Below are 20977 nucleotides of genomic sequence, written 5' to 3' on the forward strand. Positions count from 1 at the left end.
GTAGATTTGGCCGCTCAAGCTCTCCATCAGGCCTAATTAAGATCAGGTGTGACACCTGTTTCCTTCTTCCAAACAAAGAACAGCAGACACGTGACGAAGATATACACGTTTACGTTTTGTTTCTGTACACATTTTATTTTTGATGCACCTGTTTATAATATACACATATTGTACATTTGGTTCAGACGGTCAGGTCCGTCTATTGAGCACAGATATTAACTGACGTGTTTGTCACATGCCTTTACGCTCTGACACGCACGCGCACACACAGCTTTAAAGCACAGTTCATTGGTGAAATGTGATGGTGTGATTTCATTGAGTGAATTTAAGCTTATAGCCAATGGAAAGTGCTTCATGGGTAACACAGCGATGACTTCAAACATGATGACTTTTCATTCCATATTCTACATGACTTGAACACAGTCAAAGTGAATAAATGATGCTCAGGACACAAAGCACCTGTTAAGCAGTCTGGTGAGTGATAAACATTCTGGATTTCCCTGAGTGGTTCTCCAGGTTTTCTTTATGAATGATGAATCCACTTTCAGGTGTTATTCTGCTCCCCTACATCTGGGAACTGATTTTTAAAATTTGCACATTAAACAGGCGTTGGATCAGGAGGGCAGGGGTCCAACATGATGGTGTTTGGGTCACTCACTGTCACAGCACCGTAAGACGAGTCAAAGTCCTCATCGTGAAACCTTTGATATGTTATATCCGTGTCCTCGCCGTCTCCCATGGGGTCTGGTTTGTGCAGGACCTTCTTCCTGTACACCCTGTAGGCCAGGATGAAAATGCCAGCCTCGGCCGCTTGGAACAGGGCGTACAGCAGAGGGAACATGTACATCCCCCCCATCAGCTGAGGGGGGAAGGCCAGCTTCAGGATGGCAGTGCACAGCTGCACGTTCTGGCATCCCGTCTCCAGAGAGACAGAACGGCGGCTGTTGGGCGGCAGGTCAAAGAGCACGGCCAGGCCGTAACCTGCAGCGTAGCCGCACAGAGGCATCAGGACAGCCACCACGTAGACGGAGGGCGGGATGGTGGACAGGAGCTCCGGCCCCAGCATCGCTCCGGTGAGGATGAACAACATCACGAGGGTGACCAGCAGAGACCACAGAGATACCTGGAAAGACAGCATTTCAGGATGAAGGTGATTTATTTTGCATGTATGCCAGCTATGGGGCACCTTCTGCATATCCACCACCCTGTGAGAGCTATCTGAGCGTGGGAATCTTTCGTGCTCTCCTACTTTTTTGGTGAGGATCGATAAGAAAAAAAGGTGTCATGTTGTCAAAGTGGCACTGTGTGAAGAAACTATGGATTATGAGCCATCCTATTAAAAATGACTTTAAACAGGCTGGAATCTCCCTCATGGCATCTCTGCTGCCCAACATGACTGTCTGTTGTACTGATGTGGCCCTCCCTCACGTGTGGCTTTTATCAGAAATGGGAGGGCGGAGCTCTTCCTGACACTGCCTCTGATGTCACTGTTCCTGCGGTCAGCAACTATGAAAGGCAAGGAAAATTACGCAGTGCGCTTTTTGCGCAAAGGTGCGCCCTCAGGGCCTTAATGACAGCAGATTGAATTATTTCATAGATTTGAAACTTGCTCTTAATTTACCTTTAAAACAACGTCGGCCACACGCGTGTAGCGGTACCTCAGCATAACTCCTAAACCAATGGGGATGAGAGTGCTGCACAGGGTCAGGATGATGGCCCCGAAGGGCATGAGGTTGACCACAGGTGTGTTTATCCAGGCCCGGCTGTAGATCCACAGACACAGCGGCATGAGCACGAGCGCCAGCAGCGTGGAGGATATGGTCATGATGATGCTGGAGAGGAGAGCACAGACGTTATAGCGCCATAGGGTGAATGTGATTTTTGCTTACAGTGTCGGATCTTTCTAAGTTTGACAAAAATATCATTGACTTTTGGAAGCATTAGAACTATAGAGGCATGCGTAAAGTTGACTTAAGTCCCTGTTTTTCCGCTGCGTAATTTGCTGAATAATACGCGTAAAACATAGTTAAACCTTTGTCACTTGAAAACAGACTACACGTTTTTGTAGATGCGCGCAGTGTCTCTACCTTAGATTCATCTCCCCGTGCACCAGCAGAGACATGATGTTTGATAAGTTTCCTCCCGGGCAGCAGCCACAGAGGAGCACAGCCATCGCTGCCACATCATCCAGAGAGAAGGCTAAAGCCAACAGAAAGGCCACCAAGGGCATGATCACAAACTGACACACCAGAGCCAGCAGCACCCCGATGGGCCGGCGGATATGCTCTCCAAGCTGGCTAACGTCCACCGTGCAGCCCAGCCCCAGCATAGTGAAGCACAGAACGAGTCCCACAAATACATTGATTCCGTGACTGAGCGGGGAATCCCAAAAAGCAGGCATCAGGTGAGGGGATTCCGTCGGCGGAGCGGCCATGAACTCAGCCCCACCGGCAGTCCTGAATATGCTGCCATCAAGGAAGACAGCGCTCCCGGCCACTAATCCAGCCATGGCCGTGTCCTCCGGAGAATCCACAACTTGATTTAAAGTGTCCGACGTGAGAAAGTCTCTCAAGAGAGCAATTTGTGCGTCGCCACCAAACAGGCTGGAGTTCTCCATGGCGCAACAGGAGGACGGAGACTCGCCACAGTCGGTTTGTGCCTGTCGGTGCTCGTGCGTAAAATGAGTCCCCTAGTGGCGCGCTGTCACTAATAAGAAAGTGCGGAAGACCCAGTGGTCGGAGGACGTGATGGTGCCATGGCACTGACAGTCTGACAGCGACTCACTGAGTCAGACTGGTGCCGCGGATTGGCTCCGCGACAGACGCACATAGCTGGAGGGAGTCTGCACACGGTCTCCAGCTTCAGTGAGAGTGGAGGGGCCAATCAATAACGCCCAGGCTGCCCTTTTATACTGCGCCCCGCTCCGAATGAGGAGAAGGTCCCCAAAATATCAATCAAATTTTTACGTATTGGCAGTTTTCCATTTGTGAAATTAGAGCCGGTCCAGCAGAGGCCGATCTTTAATGTTTTCCATAGAATTAGAAACGGCGTCATTCAGACACATGAAGCAGCAGTGAAGACAGCTGTTTGTGTGCGGTTGAGTAAGCAAAGCGCACATGAATGAAAAGTGTGCTGATCTTTATATTCGTGCAGCAAACTGAAAATGTGCCCGCTCGTGTCTTTTGTCGGAGCTGCTATTTCCCGCACGAAGTGCGCGCATTACGCACGAGTCCTCATGTCAAACTGAACGGGGCGCTGGTCTCATGTTTGGTTTAACAGAGTGTAAATAATGTGAGTTATTTCAGCTCAGTTAAATATCATGAAGCTGTCAGCGTGAGATCAACTGAATCAGTCAACTGCCGCTGGAACAAGATGCCGTAAATCACTGCGTATGCAAATGTATGAACAGTTGAGTGAAACCTCTTGTCTTTTAAGAATAGTACTGGACATTACTGATGCACTGACCTCCAAGTGTAATGTTGCTGAAGCTGAGTCTGACCACTGTGTATATTTTATGATAATATCTGCTATGTAATTACAGCTAGTATGGTTAAAAAAAATCCAGTATGTGGAGGAAATATATCAAGTTTCACCAAATGGAAATACCCAACCAAGTAACTTAAAATATAGTAACTATAGTATTTATTTAGAGTTGAGGAACCTTTGGAGATTGAGCTGACCATTTCTGCTGTTTTCGTGTGTTTGCAGCCCACAGACCACGATCCTCTCTGTGGAACTCCAGCACATCACGCCGTGGAACCACACACAGAGGAAGCTCAGCGTGCACTGACGTCACGCGTCCTCAGGGCACCGAGGCTGGAGTGGGACAGGACAGTTTGCACCGGTGACTCAGGCTTTCATCCGTCTCCTCCCCTTCCTGGAGATACGCCGCGTCCCCCATTAACCAGCCGGTGACTCCAGGTACGTAATGCAACAGCTGGCTGTGCACAGAATACATAATGTGTCACCTTCCTCTTCAACACTGTAAAGCGTAGAGACACTTTTTTGGGCGATGCTGCTCGTTAAATAAACAAACTGGAAATTCTGTTCACCTCGTCACTAAAATAAAACAGCTAGAAGGCTTTTCACACTCATCTAAGATGAAATTTTTAGCAGATCTCCTCAAAGTAAATATCAGAGAGCAGACGTACAGATTAATAAACTCAGAACAAGTTTTGAATGAGTGGAATTGGGTGTGTTTGATGTCTGACGTCCACAATACAGATTAGGACTCCAGTAAGGCGTCCTCTGATTGCTGTTTCCGATGGTTAGCACTAGCACTTTCAGCAGCTTGTGTCCTTTGTATGCAAACTGCAGCTGAAGGATTCAGATACTTTGGATTTGACCTGAGAGTTTCATGACTTCAGACCTCACCTTTAAGTAACAGCAGGTTACTTTGCAGAGTTGTCAGAGACATAATGAAAAATAACTGACCCCCTAGATTAGATTGATAAAATTGATTAAAAAAATTAGCATCAGTGCACCCTGGCATGTTGTCAGGTGCCGAGATTCTGTCATGAAAGGATTTTGCACTCAAACATCCTGCAGACACAGTTCAGACTCTAATATTAACCTCTGGGATGATTGCAGCTTATTTGTTGTGCAGTCACTCAGATGTTTAATTGTTTTATCGTTGCGCCGTCAGTTCTGAAGGCTTTTGTCGTCTCAGCGTCATCCAGACCTTTTATTGTTCTTAAACACGCTGAGGATCCAAAAAATGCAAAAAGAGAGACCAACTTTTCAGCTTTTATTTGAAATGTGAATTTACACAGGGAAACTGAATGTCATGTTGTGGATATAAAAAAAAGTTCGATAACAAAAAGTTTCACACAAAAGGTGTGGTATGTCTTTTTGCAACATTCTTGGTAGCTTCCCGCTGAATCTGAGCTTGGACAGAGGCACCTCTCTCTTTAATAAATAGTTTCATTTACAGAATGACTAATTAGTTATAAATATGAAGGCGCATTATAAACATTTTTTTAAAGCAATTATAAATGTATTTATTTAGTTACAAAAAACAAACAGGCAAGCAAATCAACCAAGCGGAGATGCAAAAGAGCAAATAATATTGGCAAAACCAGAAATTGGCACGAAATGATAAACAAACGAACAAAACGTGGTGTTCAAACTCAAGTGAAACTTTAAATTATAGGCACTAGATTCATAACACCCAGCACACCAATCACCAGAACAGCTTCCCTAACACTGGCACACCATTGGATTCATAGCACAAGAGGTAAAAGCCAGCAAAACTTAATCATCTCGTCCTCTTATTCAAGACATTTTTCCATTTTTTTCTCATGTCATAAATGATACACACTGACAGAAATCTGAATTTAATGAACCACTTTCCTTGGTTTCATTGGCTGACTGGGCGAAGGGGGACAACATATGTTTTGGGTTCGGGTTTGTTCCTCATTAGATATGTTTGATTCAGACATCAGATATAACTCAGGCCTAATTCATGTCAACCTGTTCTTAAACTGACCAATCCCAGCACTTCAATGGAAAAGTGTAGTTTTGGCAAAATGTGGCACAAATCAGAAGCGAGGCTTTGGCCGCGGTGTCATTCATCACCCGGGTGTCTCACAAGTCCTGATTTGACACTGAAAACAATAAAAGGCTTTGGAGAGTTAGCTTGCAGTTGAGGTTCAACATGTACATTTTAAATGATTGAACTCTTAAAACAAAATACTGATATGGATGTTCTGACATACATTTCTTAAATAATTTGAATAAATAATTTCCAAAACAAACTTGTGCATACATTCTGGCTGATTTTACAAGAGGAAAGATTCTTAAACGTCACACCCACACGGAGGTGCTTTCACTGTTGCAAGACATCCACAATTCTCTAACATTACGGGACATTTTCACCTGCACAGCATCATCATAGAGATCGCTCACCTACATCTGTTAAACACAGAGCATAAAGAGAGAAATGCGTGGAAACATTTCAACCTGAGGGAGGTGGAGAAAAGAAGAGGGGAGAGGGGAGAGGAGAGGGAGGAAAGCCGGGCGATGAAGTGATATTGGACTGTCAGACAGATGATTGCAGTTGAACCGAGGCAGGTGGTGTGTCCTCTGCTGGCGGAGCTGGAGTCGGGCTGGTTTCTTTGGCATTTCCTGGGCTTTCTGCACTACATGCCGGACCCCTCCAGAGCCGGACCCCACAGAGGAACACGATGGGAGGTCCTCTTTGACGCGGTGTGGACGCTGTCCTCTCCTTTTTTTAAAATTCTGAATTCTATATATTTTTGGGACATAGTCTCTCTTCATTGTAAAAGGTATCTATCTAGATAAAGTGCCATGTTGTACTGTCTGCCTCCTTGTGTTGCTAGTTTGACTAGAGAGCCCCCTGCTGGCCCATTTCAGTAACAGCCCTCTCTCCAGTTTTCACCTGTGCTGCTGTAGGACCGAGGAGCAGGAAGAGATCTGAGAAGGAGATGAGGAACAAACTGACGGTTAAGTCATGTCCACAGATGGTTAACCATTTACTCCAGTGCAAGATGAAGCCATTATGTGTGTGTATGTGGTGCACATACCTGCGCACAGGTTGGGCTAGCTTGCTGCGAGGCAGAGGGATCCCCCCTCCAGCAGAAGCAGCACTGGGGCGGGGCAGGCCGCTGCGTGGAGCAGCCAGGGAGCGGGTGGGGGTGGAGGTGGCAGATCCGGGGTTGGACGTGGCCTTTACTGGCTGCCTCAAGGCCAGTGGGGACGGGGTGGCAGGAGTTCGCAGCTTACTGGGAGAGGGGACTGGAGACAGGCAGAGCAGGAACACAGTCAGATAAAGCTGGATGGTGTTCGACAGTCCTATATATAACAATGATGCCTAAAACAAAAAACTTTTTTAACCACATTCATCACAAATTCACAAATGAAGTCAAACCTGTTATGATGCAAGTTTAAAAACTACAACAGAAACTTCATTAAAAACATTAAAAAAGGAACAGAGGAGGCTAATAATTAACTCAGCTGCCTACTATGAGTCTAGATGTGCTGACAGAATGAGGTGATACACACATATACTAGTGAAAACCAGAAGCACATCATAGCACGACAACAATACAACCATGGCATGGAACCACAATCACAATATTAAAAAAAGGTGGAAACCCTCAGTGAATACTCACTGAAATCACCTTCTTCTCCAAAGCAACAGGAGAGTGGGACTAGACAAAGACGAAGACAACAGAGACAGGCCTTAATTCAGAGCTGGAAGGGGGGTGCTGAGGGTGGGGTGTCTCTTACTGCTCGTTTGTTTTCAGTGGTCTTTGACCAATATGGGGAACTGTCCTGCCTGCTTACATGTGGCAAATGACCTCTAGAGGTTACATGTAGAGCAGTGGATTAGTGATAGGACGGCAAAGGAGTTTAAAGACACTGGGCAGTTAAAATTGTCGTTTTGACTCTGGAAACACTTAGATGAGTCTACAGGCTTAGATTAGGTGACAGTGAAGGTATTGCTAAATCACACAATGCATAAAGGGGAGTCAAAGTTCTGCTACCTGGAATTCATCAGGCACCATTTCAAAATGCACATATTTACATATAAATACACACTCAGCTGCCAGTGAAGACCCAGTTTCCACCCAGTATTAAAACATGATTTGGAGGAAAAACGTGTTTTAATGTGATCGCTCCTGTCTGACCACATGTGGAGGTAGTCTGCTTCACATTGTGTTCGGATCGTAGGTAGGTCGAAACTCAATCTGTACAATGTGCTGCCATCAGTGCGCAATGTAACGCACTAATACAGATATTTGTTTTAAGCCAACATAAATTAAAGGTTGTTCAAATTCAGACGCAAGAGCAAGCAAGACGGCTGAAAGAGAGAGGCCTCAAATTACTGATTATATGTCTGTTCTTTACCACGAAAGCGCCAAAGATGCATTATTCAAAAGAACAGTGTGAAAAATGAGAGCAATGCCGGTGTGAAATTAATGACATACAGTAAGAAATAGCTAGCGTGTGATAGTCTGCGCTGCACTCATCTGTGCAGCTGATCTGCTGTTAACAAGCCATGTAATTTATCCAGTCACAGAGTAGACTACAGGCCAGTGCTGCAACACACCGAACAAACTGACATGGTAATTTTATACAAGGAAAGCAAGATTGCATCTGCTGTATTTACGAGAGGACAAATAATTAAGAATGTGTCGCAGACAGTGTTTTTAAGTTTATGAAGTGTCCCCAAAGTCAAAAACTCACCAAACTCCATGATTTCTTTTAAGGGAGTCTGGGACTGATTTGCTGCCACCTCAAATTACGCAAACACAGGTTTTGCTCTGGAGGACAGAAATCTGATCTCAACCAGGATAATGAGAAAGAAAGTTACAAATACCAAGAGTAAACACAAAGGCAAGATCAGATTGTTCACTGCCAAGATGATATATCAGGATTTTAATACCAGGTGTAAACGGGGTTTTAGCTGCAGACTGATACAACCGTCCTGCAGTAAATCCTCCCTTCATGAAGGTCAGAAATGTTCAACTTTTAGAGGATGAACTGCACTGCATGACACAAAGAGGTGTTTTCTGTTATTTTGCCTAACTCTATTGATATAATGGACAAAATAACAGGAACACCTGTATGTATAAGACAATGCAATTCAACAGTATCACAAACTGCATCCTCCAAAAAAAATGGCCGTAGAGTCTGAAACAGTTTCAGCAAAAACTGAACATTTACTGATTTACTGCGGGACATTTTACACTGGAGACAAAAAAATGGGACGCAAAAAATGAATGTTAACCACTTTGGGATGATGTGGAATCAGTGCGACTCTCACACTGAGCCATTTCATCTTCTAACAATACAGATTGTGTAGAGGTTGTTGTCCGTGTTAACACCAAGTGACCAACTGAAAAGCAGCTGACGTGGTTGAAAAATGTCAACTCAAAGCTTGTATCTGTGGAAACAATACAAACTGTGAGTTGGCCATTTTGTTTACTTTGAAATATTAGAAATAGTGTTTATTAGGACAAAGGCTGCATTCATAGTTGATGTACACAGATATGTACAATGACAATAATGCATGTAAAAAGTTAAGCTATTTTGACAGATCTGAGCGGTCATGCGGTCAACCATGGACCAGCAGCAGCGCACAATGGCTGTTTTGACCTTTCTGAGCGAATGCGATCGATTTCAGATTTTTCCAGAATCAGCTCTCCCTCTGAAGTGTGAACGTTAGATTCTTTCAGTGTGGTGGCACCTGTGTGGGAGTTCTGAACTCAAGCTCATCCCTGCCAGCAACCACCGGGCTCCACCTCTTTCTTTTTCCTCTTTCCTCAAGAAGAAAGCAACAAAAACAGGCTAAAACTGCAGTCAGAGTCACCTCACAGTTAGAAAAGACCAGCTGGCGTCTCGCGCATTGACACACCTTCGTCAGATCCATTTCAGCCCCCTATAAAACAGCTGTTCTGTCATTTACACTGAGCATCAGTGGTCTGTACCTTCAGTGCACAGGCAGCTGGCATTACTAAGTCATGAATTGTGAATATGTGTGTGAGATCGACCTCACAGCCTCCAGCTGGTTTAGGAGCAGGCTGTTACCTCGCAGGGAAGTTGGGCTTTGGAGGTGCTGTTTGGGTTTCGGGGAGGAGCGAGAAGGGGCCGAGTACCTCGGGAGCTGAGCTGCTGCTGGAAAACAGGGACATTTCAGCATGGGAGTCAGACTTGTCTGAGATTCACAGCATAACGAGAAAAAAGGGGCCATCTAGGCAAAGGAGGCCACAGAAGCCTGAGGTGCAGTTTGCAGCCACTAGGGGGCCCCTACAGCCAAACATCCACAGGCAGCTTCATTCAGGTGGAGGAGCAGCAGGCTGTCAGAGCAAAGTGTCAGTGCCATGGACATCTTTCACCGCCAATCCCACCAGTCTCAGCGCAGACAGAGACGGAGGCTGGGTTTGGTTACACATGCTTTACAGAGAGAAGTCGGTGAGAGAGGCAGAAATGTAGGTGTCTCACATGCCCAGTGTAGCCAAAGCTCAGGGAGAAAACGCACACAACTGTCAGAGCAGTGAACCATTCAACTGCACAATTACATCCAAGCATACAAATAAAACAAAGTCTCTTAAAATGCAGCAGAATAATGGCAAATATCTGCTGAAATGTAACAGCTCAGGCCACATGAACAGCCTGCCCCTGAGTGGGGCTGGTTAAGACAGGATGAAAGCAGATGAAACCTGCCCTTTGACCCCTGTCCTCTCTGCCTCTCGTAACATAGAGGGATTACTATTTCTGGATTAAGGACAACACCATTACCTTTATCTCCCATTACAAGATTACATCAAATGGATACTCTTAACCCACTGAGGTGGGATTCTAACTTTTTAAAGAACGTAAAACCCTTGGACGCAAAAGGCAAAACAATGTTAGTGTCACTGATCCCAGGAGTCGCTCTGGATTCTCAGCGTTACTGGCAGCATGCTCCGAATCTGCAGCATGAGTGTGTTTCTTTGAAGTGAAAGTTATGCCAAGGCAATAAGAGGAAGGGTGCGTGTGAATAAAAGATATTATGACTGAAAATGATCAAAGACAAGAGGATCCCCAAACACCAAAGCCATGGCACTACAAAGCAGCGCAGTCCTTGAACTGTAGGTGCAGCCAGAAGGATTAACAGAATTCCTACTTGCACAATGACTAACGAGAGATTATGCAGCCTGTCATGTTTCTGAATGTTCAGTATACTTGGAAAGCAAAACAAATATTAAAATGTCAGCTGACAACACAGTGATATCAGTAATGAATCTGATAATCTGAGCGGGGCAAAGATTCATTTAACTTTGAGGGTTTGTGTGTTTCGCGGTAAAATAGAGTCAAACAGAAATATGACACGTTCTTGTATGTTTCTGTCACAGTACTCACTCGCAGACTGGCTCTGGTGTCGTGGAGAGCCGCCGTTTGGCACTTGCAGGTTGGACTCGCAGCTGCGGCTGTTCTTCACGGGTTCTGGGCCCTGGGCTGTAGCTGCTGAGGAGCGCGTGAGGTTGGGAAGACTGCGACGTAGCTTTTCTGCAATAAAAGGAGGGAGTTAGCTCGGGAAAATGATGGCGTCCGGAATCGCATCATGAAGCCACTGTGGTCTAACACGTCCTCCGCCTTTGGTGGCTCGGCCTACCTTCGTTCTTCACCACATTGGTCTGCAGGTCGTGCCCGTGGCCCTGCAGCGAGTGTCGAGGCTGCTGCAGGCGGCTGATGATGGGCTGAGGCGAGCCACGGCTGTGGCTGTAGTCGATAGAGCGGGCAGGGGAGCGAGAGCGGGGCGAATTCCTGGGGGAGGCGCGGGGAGAGTGCCGTGGAGAGGGGCTGAAGCGGTTTGAGGGCAGGTGGAAGGCCGGATGCACCGCCTCCTCCTCGTCCTCCAGACTGTGTGCGTCTAACTCCTGGTCACTGAAGGTGCTGCGCCGCAACGAGTGGCAGGACGAACCTGAGCTCCGCCTGGATGCTGTTGCGGCGTAATCTTGTCTCAAACCTGACAAACATGGATACACTCAGTCACAACACACCAAAGAAGATGAACACTGAGCAGCACGATGAGTCCAGGTACATACTCTCTTCCTGCATGCGTGCCAGGATCTGGACATCAGTGACATCATTGAGTTTGTAGGTGGTCGAAGAGCCCACTGAGTCCTCATCCATCTCTGAGGTGCTCAGCTCGCTGTCCACTGATGACTGCGGGCTCACCGCCGGAGGATTCCTCTCTGCCGCTGCGTTTCGCTGGTGTACTGGCAAGAAAATCATGTGTGAACACAAACTCAGCAACAACAGATATTTTGTAATCGGTAATGAACCAAAGAGAGAGAGCCATACCTGCATTCCCAGGCATTAGTTGCTGTCTGACGATGGGCACTCTGCTGGGGGTTGAGGAGGGGGAGTTGAAGCCGCTGCTGTAAGGGCTGTTGGCTGCGTTTGTGCTATACGGACTTCCATAACCCTGTTGGTTGTAGGGACTCCCATACAGGCTCCTGCGCTTGTTGGCTGTAGGATCAAAGAACAGAAAAAAAAACGAGTGAGGTCATATTACAGTAAGGAAGATCAAAAGCATTACAGGTTTGGTAATAAGTTCAAGTTTTTTATGCCTTCAAAGAGAACAAATCAGGTTATTCTGCACCGCAAACACTCAGTCACATTTTGACATTAATCTGCTTTAGAACAAACAAAGGGCTTTATTATAGTCAGAAGATCTGCAACTCAGCCACACCTTTGTACAAGGAGAGTCAGAAGATGACTTCAGATGCAGTTCAATATAATAATGCGATCAATGGTTGTCTTTATACTCTGTGGCACCACTAATATTCACAGAGGGTGAATTGAGTCATTGCATCTCGTCTGTAATGTCACATCATTTCTTTATTCGTGTTTCTTTACCTCTACTTTATTACAGATCAGTGTGATCAAGATGAAAAATCTAAGGCTCTTCTCAACTAATATTCTTCCCTTGTAGTCGTTTAAAAATCTCTGTAATCATTTCTCCAATACTCTTGTGTGTCCACAGATGGATTCAGTCATGCAGAAGGATCCCTTAAAGTCTTCTGCTTCTCTGTGAGGACTGACATGATGCCAGAGGTGAGCTTTTCCTTCGTTGTCCAGCGCATTTATGAGGTCGAATCAACTTCTAAAAACTTAACATTCAGCGTTTCGCTCGCCCTGAATGTTAACACGCTACATCTATAACCTGTGACCTATAACAGACCCTGACGAAGCCTGCCGCCCATCCCAGAATTTGACCACAACACCAGCACTGTCCGCTCAGAGCCGGCACCTTTATGAAAGCTCTGCAGTGTGCTGGCAGTCCGGCCGAGTCTCTTAAACCGTATGCTGAGTGTGGGCCTGATGGAGTTCCTGCACCATCAGCCGGGAGAAGCACTTAACAATGCACATCATTCAATCCATACGCACAGAGCACAATGCAGCTCTCTGTGACAGCAGCAGTCCAGGCTCCAGTTTACTGAGCCCCTTGTCTCAGTGAAGGGATCTAACTCTGGACAGGCTGCCGGTCGCTCTTACAGTTTGGTGGTTCGGATGGTTCATGTCTTCCTCTGGGTGTGTTTACACAGCTGGGTGGAGACTGGAAAGGGGTCTTTCAAGATCAGCAACCTCCTCCTCCTACTTTCTCCCTCTCCCGGTGCTCTGCACTCTGTCCTCCTGCATTATTTAGGAAATTCCAGCATGTCCACTCTGCTGCCATCCGCACCATCAGCCTCTGAGGAATGTCAACAACACTGCAACATGTAGCTCTGTGATGCAGAGCACTTTAGAAACAACGGTGGCTTCTTTGTTTTCACTGAGAAAGAGTCAAATCAACAGATTAAAACGCTTCACCTGGTGAACTAACCTCCAGTCATTTTACTTAATATCCTCCAGTGTGCGCTTGTACGGCTACAAAATGTGCACGAACATGCCACTGACGAACACAATAACATTTCTGTGAATGCCCTCAAACATGACTCATCTCTCGTGTACTCTGAATTAAAGGAATCGCACTACCATTAGGAAATTCCTCTTAAAACAACAATGTCTGTACCGCCTGCTACAACGCCATATGAGCCCGGCTGAGCTCTGTGTTGGACATTGTAGAGGTGGTTAGATGACAATGAGCCCTATCACAGCAGCTCTAGCAGCACACTGTCATTTGAAAGAGACACAGACTAATCTAAAGGGATCTGCAGCACAGGGACCAACCAAAATAGAGTGTCCTCAAATCCTCATGTCCTCAAAGAAGAATAGAAGTCAGGAGACGAGAGGAGAACTGCTGTTTCTACCTGCTGTGATTGATGCCATTTTGACTTACTGCGATATGAAATTGTACTGGAGGATTTTCCGACTTGGCTTTTCAGCTGTGGAAACTTCAGGGTAGTTTCCACCCCCCCACCCCACCCCCTTTCAAAAAATGCCTAAATGAAGCCAAGATACAACAGCCTGATATAAAATGAAGGCCTGCAGGGCTTAAATGGTTAAGAGGAAATGAAGACAACGCTTGGCATTGAGGTAAAAAAAGAAAGAAAGAATGGCTGAAAACGGCCTGTGAAGATATCACAAGAGAAGAACAAACAGAGCGGCCTTTGTAAATTAGATTAACACCACAAAGGCGAAAAGGACTGGCAGAGACATGCAAGAAGGAGGTGAACTAACTGTACAGAATGAAGTTTTAAAAAGTCAAAGCTTTTATGAGCAGGAGGAAGGCAGGTCAGCTATGTGGCTGTGGTCGGGACCTCTGGGGTCCTGTGTGTGCGCTGGGTCAACAGAGCGGGACAGCTGTCGGAGCAGCGCTGTGGAAAAACTGGTCTGCTCCAGCAACACATGTACTGACTGTTTATCAGGATTGTCTGACATGAAGAAAGCAGCGCTGTCCGACCAGCACACTCAACTCAGAGCGTCTCCTCCCTGTTGTTGGTTATATAACTGAGGCACGTCATCTGGGGTTATGGTTTTAACAGGGTGTGCGCAGACAAAAGGCCTGGTCACTCCCGACACTGAAAAACTCAATTCTGAGATGTTTAAAATACCTGAACACCTTGTATGAGTGTGAGCCGGCACAGACACTGTTTACACGTTTAACAGATAACAAAGTCATCTCTTTGACTTGAATCTGCCTCAAGTGAAGTTAAGATTTTTTTTTTCCTTTGCAGCTCCCTTGACACAAACTCAAACCAACATCATGCCAACAGGGTTTCCATGCTCCTGCGAGAGTCCGGGTGTGAAGGAGAGTAGCCAGGAGCCATGAGGGTGTGTCTGTGGTGAGTCTGTCTTTCACTCACAGACACAAATGCTCTCAGACTGCAGTGCTGAAGTCTTGCTGTGTGCAGAAAAAGGAGCCATAAATCTAAACTACTGCTCCAACCTGGATGCTCACTTTATCTGATTAACAGTGTTTTAACCACATGTCCAGTGAATCGCACAGAAAATCCTTGTTGTTTGAGCCTTTGTGAAGAGATAACACCATCAGTGCCAACTGAGGACAGGAGAGAGGGGAGTGGGGCGGGTTGTATCAGTGACAGTGGGGATATTTTCAGGCCCAAGGCAGGATGACGTTATCCCCCGTCCACACCTAAAGTGATGATATCACCGCTATCACGCTTCCATAAATCCCACTCAAGCGGCTAGTTATTTGTAGTACTAGTCAGCTGCTAAACAGATAGTGTGCTTTGTTCACTAAGGGTCGTCTAAGGCTATGTTTACACACAGGTCTTGAAGCCCCTTTGCTTTAGAAATAAACCTTATCTTAGGCAAAGACACAGCCAGAAAAGAGACAAAGAAGGAAATGAATCTTTGTCCATCCTGATGCAGATTGCTAAATTTCAGTGAGATTCATCATCAGTTAAGAAGGAAGCCCAAAGCAACTGTTATTCCAGAATGTTTTTCCCTGTTTCCACGTTCATAAGGAACATCCGATCTGCGAAACATGTGAGGGTGGAAAAAAAAGGCAACGTGGAGCCGAAAAAGACAGCAGTTGATTAATTAGCATCCACCATAAACAAACGTCGGTACCCTTGGACGAGGACGTGGCTGCGTGTCCGCGTCTGTCCAGATTCTTACACAACAGAGCTGAGAAGATCACAGTGAACAACCTTCAGCGGCCTATTGCTCAACATGAGCTGTCACATGGGCATACCGCTGTCAAAATGGAAATGACCCCTCTCAGTTTAGCTGCGAGGATTTGAGGCCGGTCCTACTCACTAAAGGGACTGACTATAATTAGTGGCAGTTAAAGGCTCAAATAACAGGCACAGACCAGGCATAAAGGACTGACAATAATGTAGACCTGGGTGGTGTATTATTTGATGAAATTTCTATAATAATGTTTTGTTTATTTATGATTTAGACTGTGTACAGTTTCGGACAACTTTGACTTCTTGGCGTCATGTACTGGAAAAGGACAATGAATTAAAACTCAGCAACACTTTTTTAAACTTGAACAGCTGCACTACACAGCTCCTCGACCTCCAGTGTAACACTAGTTTCCATCCAGTCTGATGATGTATAAGATCCCTCCACATGGACCTAATCAAGTTGGCAGGGACCACCACATCTACAGTTTGTACCTCACAATTTTGAAGGAGAAAGTGATGCACTAGAAAAGGAAATTCTTTTTGCAGATGTAAATATAAATAAATAAATACATGCTCCAAGCACCCAGATGCAATCATATGACACAAAGCAATAAATATTTTGCATATCCCATGTGGTGAAGTATAAATTATTACTGTTCACACGCATTGCTGCAAAGGACTAACAAAAGAGGCAAATTGAATCCCCTTTAAACTCCCAAACAGCTGATGATATGCGTGGCTTTAAGTGTCTATCATGTGCCACACATTCAGTCCATAAAGAAGAGACTCCCAAAACACACACATACACACACACACAAACACACACTTTGTCACAAACACTCCGCCAGTTCATGAAGCAACAGCCTCTGCCATTAAGCGACTGACCACACAGGTACATGTTTTAAGTTCCACTTCCCTTTAGAATAAGGGAAGCTTAACTACACAAGGGAATGTGTGTGTGTGTGTGAGTGTGAGTGTGTGTGTGTGTGTGTGTGTGTGTGTGTGTGTGTGTGACATGATACATCTGTCTGTTTTTTGTTTGTAATTGTATGTAGTAGTCATAACAGTATTTAAAGCAATAAATGAGCACTACATATTTAATTTGTGTTTTCTGCTCTTCAAAAATCAAAAACAGGGGAATAGTGAGATTATAACAGAAGCTCAGTCCACATTAAAGCTCTTAGTCAGAAGAATATTCATCACAACATTTACAGCCCCCTCTTATCGAGCCAGCTGGACGGGTTATATCTGCATTTATAAACAAGCTCTACCTTGCTGGATCAATAGTTCTACATTTACTTTATATACGACGATCATCTACAGTCGTCCCCTCAAATCACTGCTGTTTCTGTGCCTGGATGTGCACACACTCGTGACATTTCATGCTGGTAAGGATTCAGGATTGTTTTATTATAGTTAGTCTCTTGTGTGACTACAAGTAGAATCAAAGTGAAGCAGAACTGATTTTACAACTTTTCAGCACAACCAAGTATTTTCAAGAGTTATTAATGTTGGCGCGACTGTTGCAAAAACAACCGGATCGCTTTCCTGTTTTTGTCAGAGCTGAGCAACTACCAACAACACAGGACGCGCTGCATTCGTTTCCAAATGTCTGTCCAGAAAGTGATCAACACTACTTTTGGAAATGAGTAAGAGGAAAGATGCATGTTCACTGAAGAGGGGGTTGGCATCGGGGTGGAGGGGGAGTAGAAGAAAACATTAGTAAACATCATTTTATCTATAACTTAGACATGAAGACAGAAGCGATGTCAGCTGGACAGGATTGTCAGTCAGCGAGGCTTATAGGGAACCAACCTAAATGGTGTCCAATGGTGTCATTATTCCATAGCCGTCACTTCATAATAATGTGTTAAAGCAAAAAGCTTGTCTGTTGCCAGTTTAAGTATCATTAGCAGGACCGTGAATCCCTCCTAACTCTGGGGTTGCCATTTCATAGCTAACCCATAAAAGAGGGATTCTTTACGTGTATCACTGATGTTCTTACTGACTCTGTTACTACTGGTGCTGCTGCTAAGTTGACACCACATGTTTCATGTTTACCTGAGAGGGTGAGGTCCAGTCTGTGGATGAGGGAGCGCTTGGCTGATTCCATCTCAGGACTGGGGTTGTCAAGAGCTTGGCGGCACCACACAATAGGACTCAAGGTTTTCTGCAGGGGACTGTTCAGCTTCGCCTCATACAGCCTGGAAAAACATGAACGGCATCCACAGTTAGACCAGGTAAATCACACGTTCCTCAGAGCAGCACAGGCCATCATTACACACACTGTCATCTCTTTCTCTAATGATGGCCGACCATGACAGCTCACACCTCATATGTGGTGTGACCCAGCGGCTCACAGAGGAAATGAGATTGAGGGGATAACAAATGTTTGTCCAGTGTTTTATCACAGAACGCTGCAGTGACAATGACAAACAAGGTGGACGGGGAAGAAAGCTGAAAATTACTGTTTGCATTAATACAGACCTATATCATACTTAAGTATCTGAAATCTCAGGGTCCACTAAAAAACACTTGAAAACTCACTTCAGAAATCTTGAAGACTTCTCAAAATATTCTTGACTCTCAGTGTTAAGCATGAGAACAATGCAACTTTCCACTCCTGCAGCAGCAAAACTTTAAGAATGAACCACTGTCACAAGGCCAGACAGTCTGAAAAAGTCACTGGGTTCAGCGCTTAGTCAGCTGTATAGACTGAAACTATAAAACCCTCTTAATACTGAGGGGAACACATACGGATATAAAATAACAGAATTGGCCACTAGATTCTAGAGAAGAGATGAGAAGAGTTTCCACTCAGAAGAGAAATCTGAGTCAGCAGCTGTCAGCTCTGTTGCAGCCATAGAAGAAGCCTTTCATGATGAAAGCAGAAACATTACAGGCGAAGGCGGGCGAGCGCAGCGAAAAACAAGCTGAAATCTGGGACTGCACATTTTCAGTGTTTATCAACACAATGGCCGTCATTCACATTGGGTACAGCACATAGTAAATCTACATCTACGTCTACACTTCGTACTTGACCTCCGACCCCTGAAACAATATGTGTCATGTCCACATGCGGTTAGCTCGAGTGTGACAAGAGCATCTATTGATAGGCAGGAGCGCTGCAGGCGGACGCAGCACTTTAAATCCAGTCTGATGCTAATTCAGGGATTACAGGAGTCTGTGACAGGAGCTGGCGAGAGCTGGGCGCTACACGGTAATCCCAGATATCAATCTGATCCACGGGGCAGACAAAAACAGCCAGGGCGTAATGAGACTGGCTCTGCTGAGCATGAGCGAGCAATGTCTGAAAGTGGTCAGATGTCAAAGTCTCGGTGGCTGCCACAGGCACACTGCCGCGAGCAACAGAGGGAAGACTCTGCTGTGAGCGGGCTTCCAACCAAATATGATCCACCTTCGTTGTAGTTTTAGTAACTATCATTGAGTTGCATCGGGAGCTACGCCCAAACGCTGCTTATTACAGCGCCATTATCATAGCAGATGCCAATCAAACAGATGCTTCCTGACAAAACAGATAACAAGGGCCATCATCTGAGGACGGCCCATCATTATATTCATATCTAGTCAGCGGCTGATGCCAATTCTATCCTAACTGACCCATATACAAGTCTACATGCCTGCCATGAGCCCCGTAATGAAGACTCATCTCTGTGTGTAACTCTGCCTCTTCAAGGGATTTGAGTTGGGATGAGAGGCGAGATTTAGACAGCAGCACAAATCCAATCTTACTCCGGAGTTTCAAGGATTACACCTCTAAAGTGTGTCTATGCAAAGCCACCTAACCCTAAACATCGCAAATGCTCATCACTGGAGGAACTAATACAAGCACAATGCGCCGGGACAGGATTGAGTGAGGATGGACAAATGGGCTGTCAGGATGATTATGGCACCCAGCAGGCCGAGGTGATGCCAAGGGGGTCGTCCTCGACCCAAACATTCTCCATGCTACCTTTTAATATTATTAATACCCGCTGTTTGTAATCCCTCACAGACAAAGCATGCGATCAGCCTTCAGATGCTGACATTTATTCCGACACGAGATGACAGTCCTATTTCAAATCTCTCGCCTTCCTCGCTCGGTGCTGCAGAGCACTTGTGGCTGTGTGCCAACTGTTGTGCTGAAGGGAATTCAGAGGAGGACTATAACCATGGCTACCTCTCCCACATGACTGCTGGCAACAGGAAAACAACTTTGGTTTTTTGCTGCACACACTGGTCTCCAGCCACCACTGCTACGACAAGCCAAGCAATCTGCCACATCACAACGACAAAACGGTCCAACAGATGATCAGGGACTTGAGGGTCCTGACAGCTGAGAGCCTGCGCCTCACAGGCCTGCTGATCACTCACAAAACTGGAAGCGAGGTATGAGGTAATGCTGATTCGGTATTGATTGTATGACAAAGCATGTCTGTTATGATCACACGGTCCGAGAAGGGGCTTGGCATCGCCCACATGACTCGCCAAACAACGTCCCTCAGTTAGTCAATGATCCACAATGAGACTCCTTCAGCACAGATGACTTCAGACTGTTTATGCCAGACGGTTTGTGGTGGCAGCTAATGTGTAGAGCAGCTGTGCCCGGCCGGTAACGTTACTGAAGCCCGGTACTGAAGACACAGGCACGGCTGTAAAGGCGAGATAGCTCCCAAGACAAGCCTGTCACTCACCAGCTGTCCTCGTCTTCGTGTAGACAGTCCATGTCCTCGAGGTCTAAGATTTCCACTTCGTCTAGGATTGATGTTTCGCCTTCATCTGTAAAACCCCCGGTTGTGTCTGAATAAAGTGAGTTCTTACTCGACACAGAGGCGGCAGCCGATGCCCCCTCATACTCATACGCCCTCCTGAAACTGATGCCGTCGTAAGACAGTCTGGGGCTCAAACAGCGGTTGTTCTCCAAAAGCCCACCGTAGCTCCCCGTTCCGACGAACCCCACCCCAGGGAAGCCGGCCAGACCGGCTGCCATCCCCGCTGACAGGGACGACGAGTCGTATCCGTCGCTGAGGGGTCTGTGGTTCGCTGACATGGCTCCGGACGAGGACAACATCGTGGACCGACTCCGGAGCTGTTCGTTTTGCTGTTCGAGTTTCTTCACCAAGTCCTGGAGCTTCCGCACCTCCAAGTCCGCGTTGATATTTGAGTTGATATCCTCCATAGCGGCTCCTCAGCCCTACGAAAATATGCGGTGGTCTGTGGTGTTTTCAGTCGTTTCTCTGCCGACAGTCTCTCGGTTTTTGTTCACTTCACTATTTTCTACGTGTTCAAAGAAGACACTTTGGTGTTCAACCGACTTAAAAAGCTCAACATCGTCATCTTCTCCGGAGAACCGTGCTCACGGGCAGGGTCGAGGCCATTTTCATAATACTCGTCACCAACTGTGAAAGACCAACAGGCGGCGG

The 20977-nt window shown here is 46.0% G+C and overlaps 2 protein-coding genes across 6 annotated transcripts; both read right to left on the bottom strand.

Annotated features, from left to right (window-relative positions):
- Positions 1-122: 122 nt before the first annotated feature.
- Positions 123-2702, bottom strand: slc10a4 (solute carrier family 10 member 4). The gene is made up of 3 exons (XM_076727196.1): positions 2088-2702; positions 1622-1832; positions 123-1123 (listed from the first exon to the last, which is right to left on the bottom strand). Exons 1-3 carry the CDS (start codon positions 2615-2617, stop codon positions 599-601), a joined length of 1266 nt encoding a protein of 421 aa, XP_076583311.1. The 5' UTR covers positions 2618-2702; the 3' UTR covers positions 123-598.
- Positions 2703-4734: 2032 nt separating this feature from the next.
- Positions 4735-20957, bottom strand: slain2 (SLAIN motif family, member 2). Of its 5 annotated transcripts, none has more exons than XM_076726630.1 (10): positions 20249-20941; positions 17616-17758; positions 11815-11982; positions 11556-11729; positions 11123-11476; positions 10870-11016; positions 9556-9642; positions 7134-7172; positions 6546-6756; positions 4735-6435 (listed from the first exon to the last, which is right to left on the bottom strand). In XM_076726630.1, exons 1-10 carry the CDS (start codon positions 20731-20733, stop codon positions 6372-6374), a joined length of 1872 nt encoding a protein of 623 aa, XP_076582745.1. In that variant the 5' UTR covers positions 20734-20941; the 3' UTR covers positions 4735-6371. The 5 variants fall into 5 exon arrangements, with proteins under 5 accessions (XP_076582745.1, XP_076582746.1, XP_076582748.1 ...); XM_076726631.1 differs by having other exon boundaries at positions 9556-9639; positions 20249-20857; XM_076726633.1 differs by lacking the exon at positions 9556-9642 and having other exon boundaries at positions 20249-20957.
- Between the last annotated feature and the right edge of the window lie 20 nt (positions 20958-20977).

The sequence above is a fragment of the Chaetodon auriga genome, chromosome 3 (assembly GCF_051107435.1).
Source record: "Chaetodon auriga isolate fChaAug3 chromosome 3, fChaAug3.hap1, whole genome shotgun sequence".
NCBI classification, from domain to species: Eukaryota; Metazoa; Chordata; class Actinopteri; order Chaetodontiformes; family Chaetodontidae; genus Chaetodon; species Chaetodon auriga.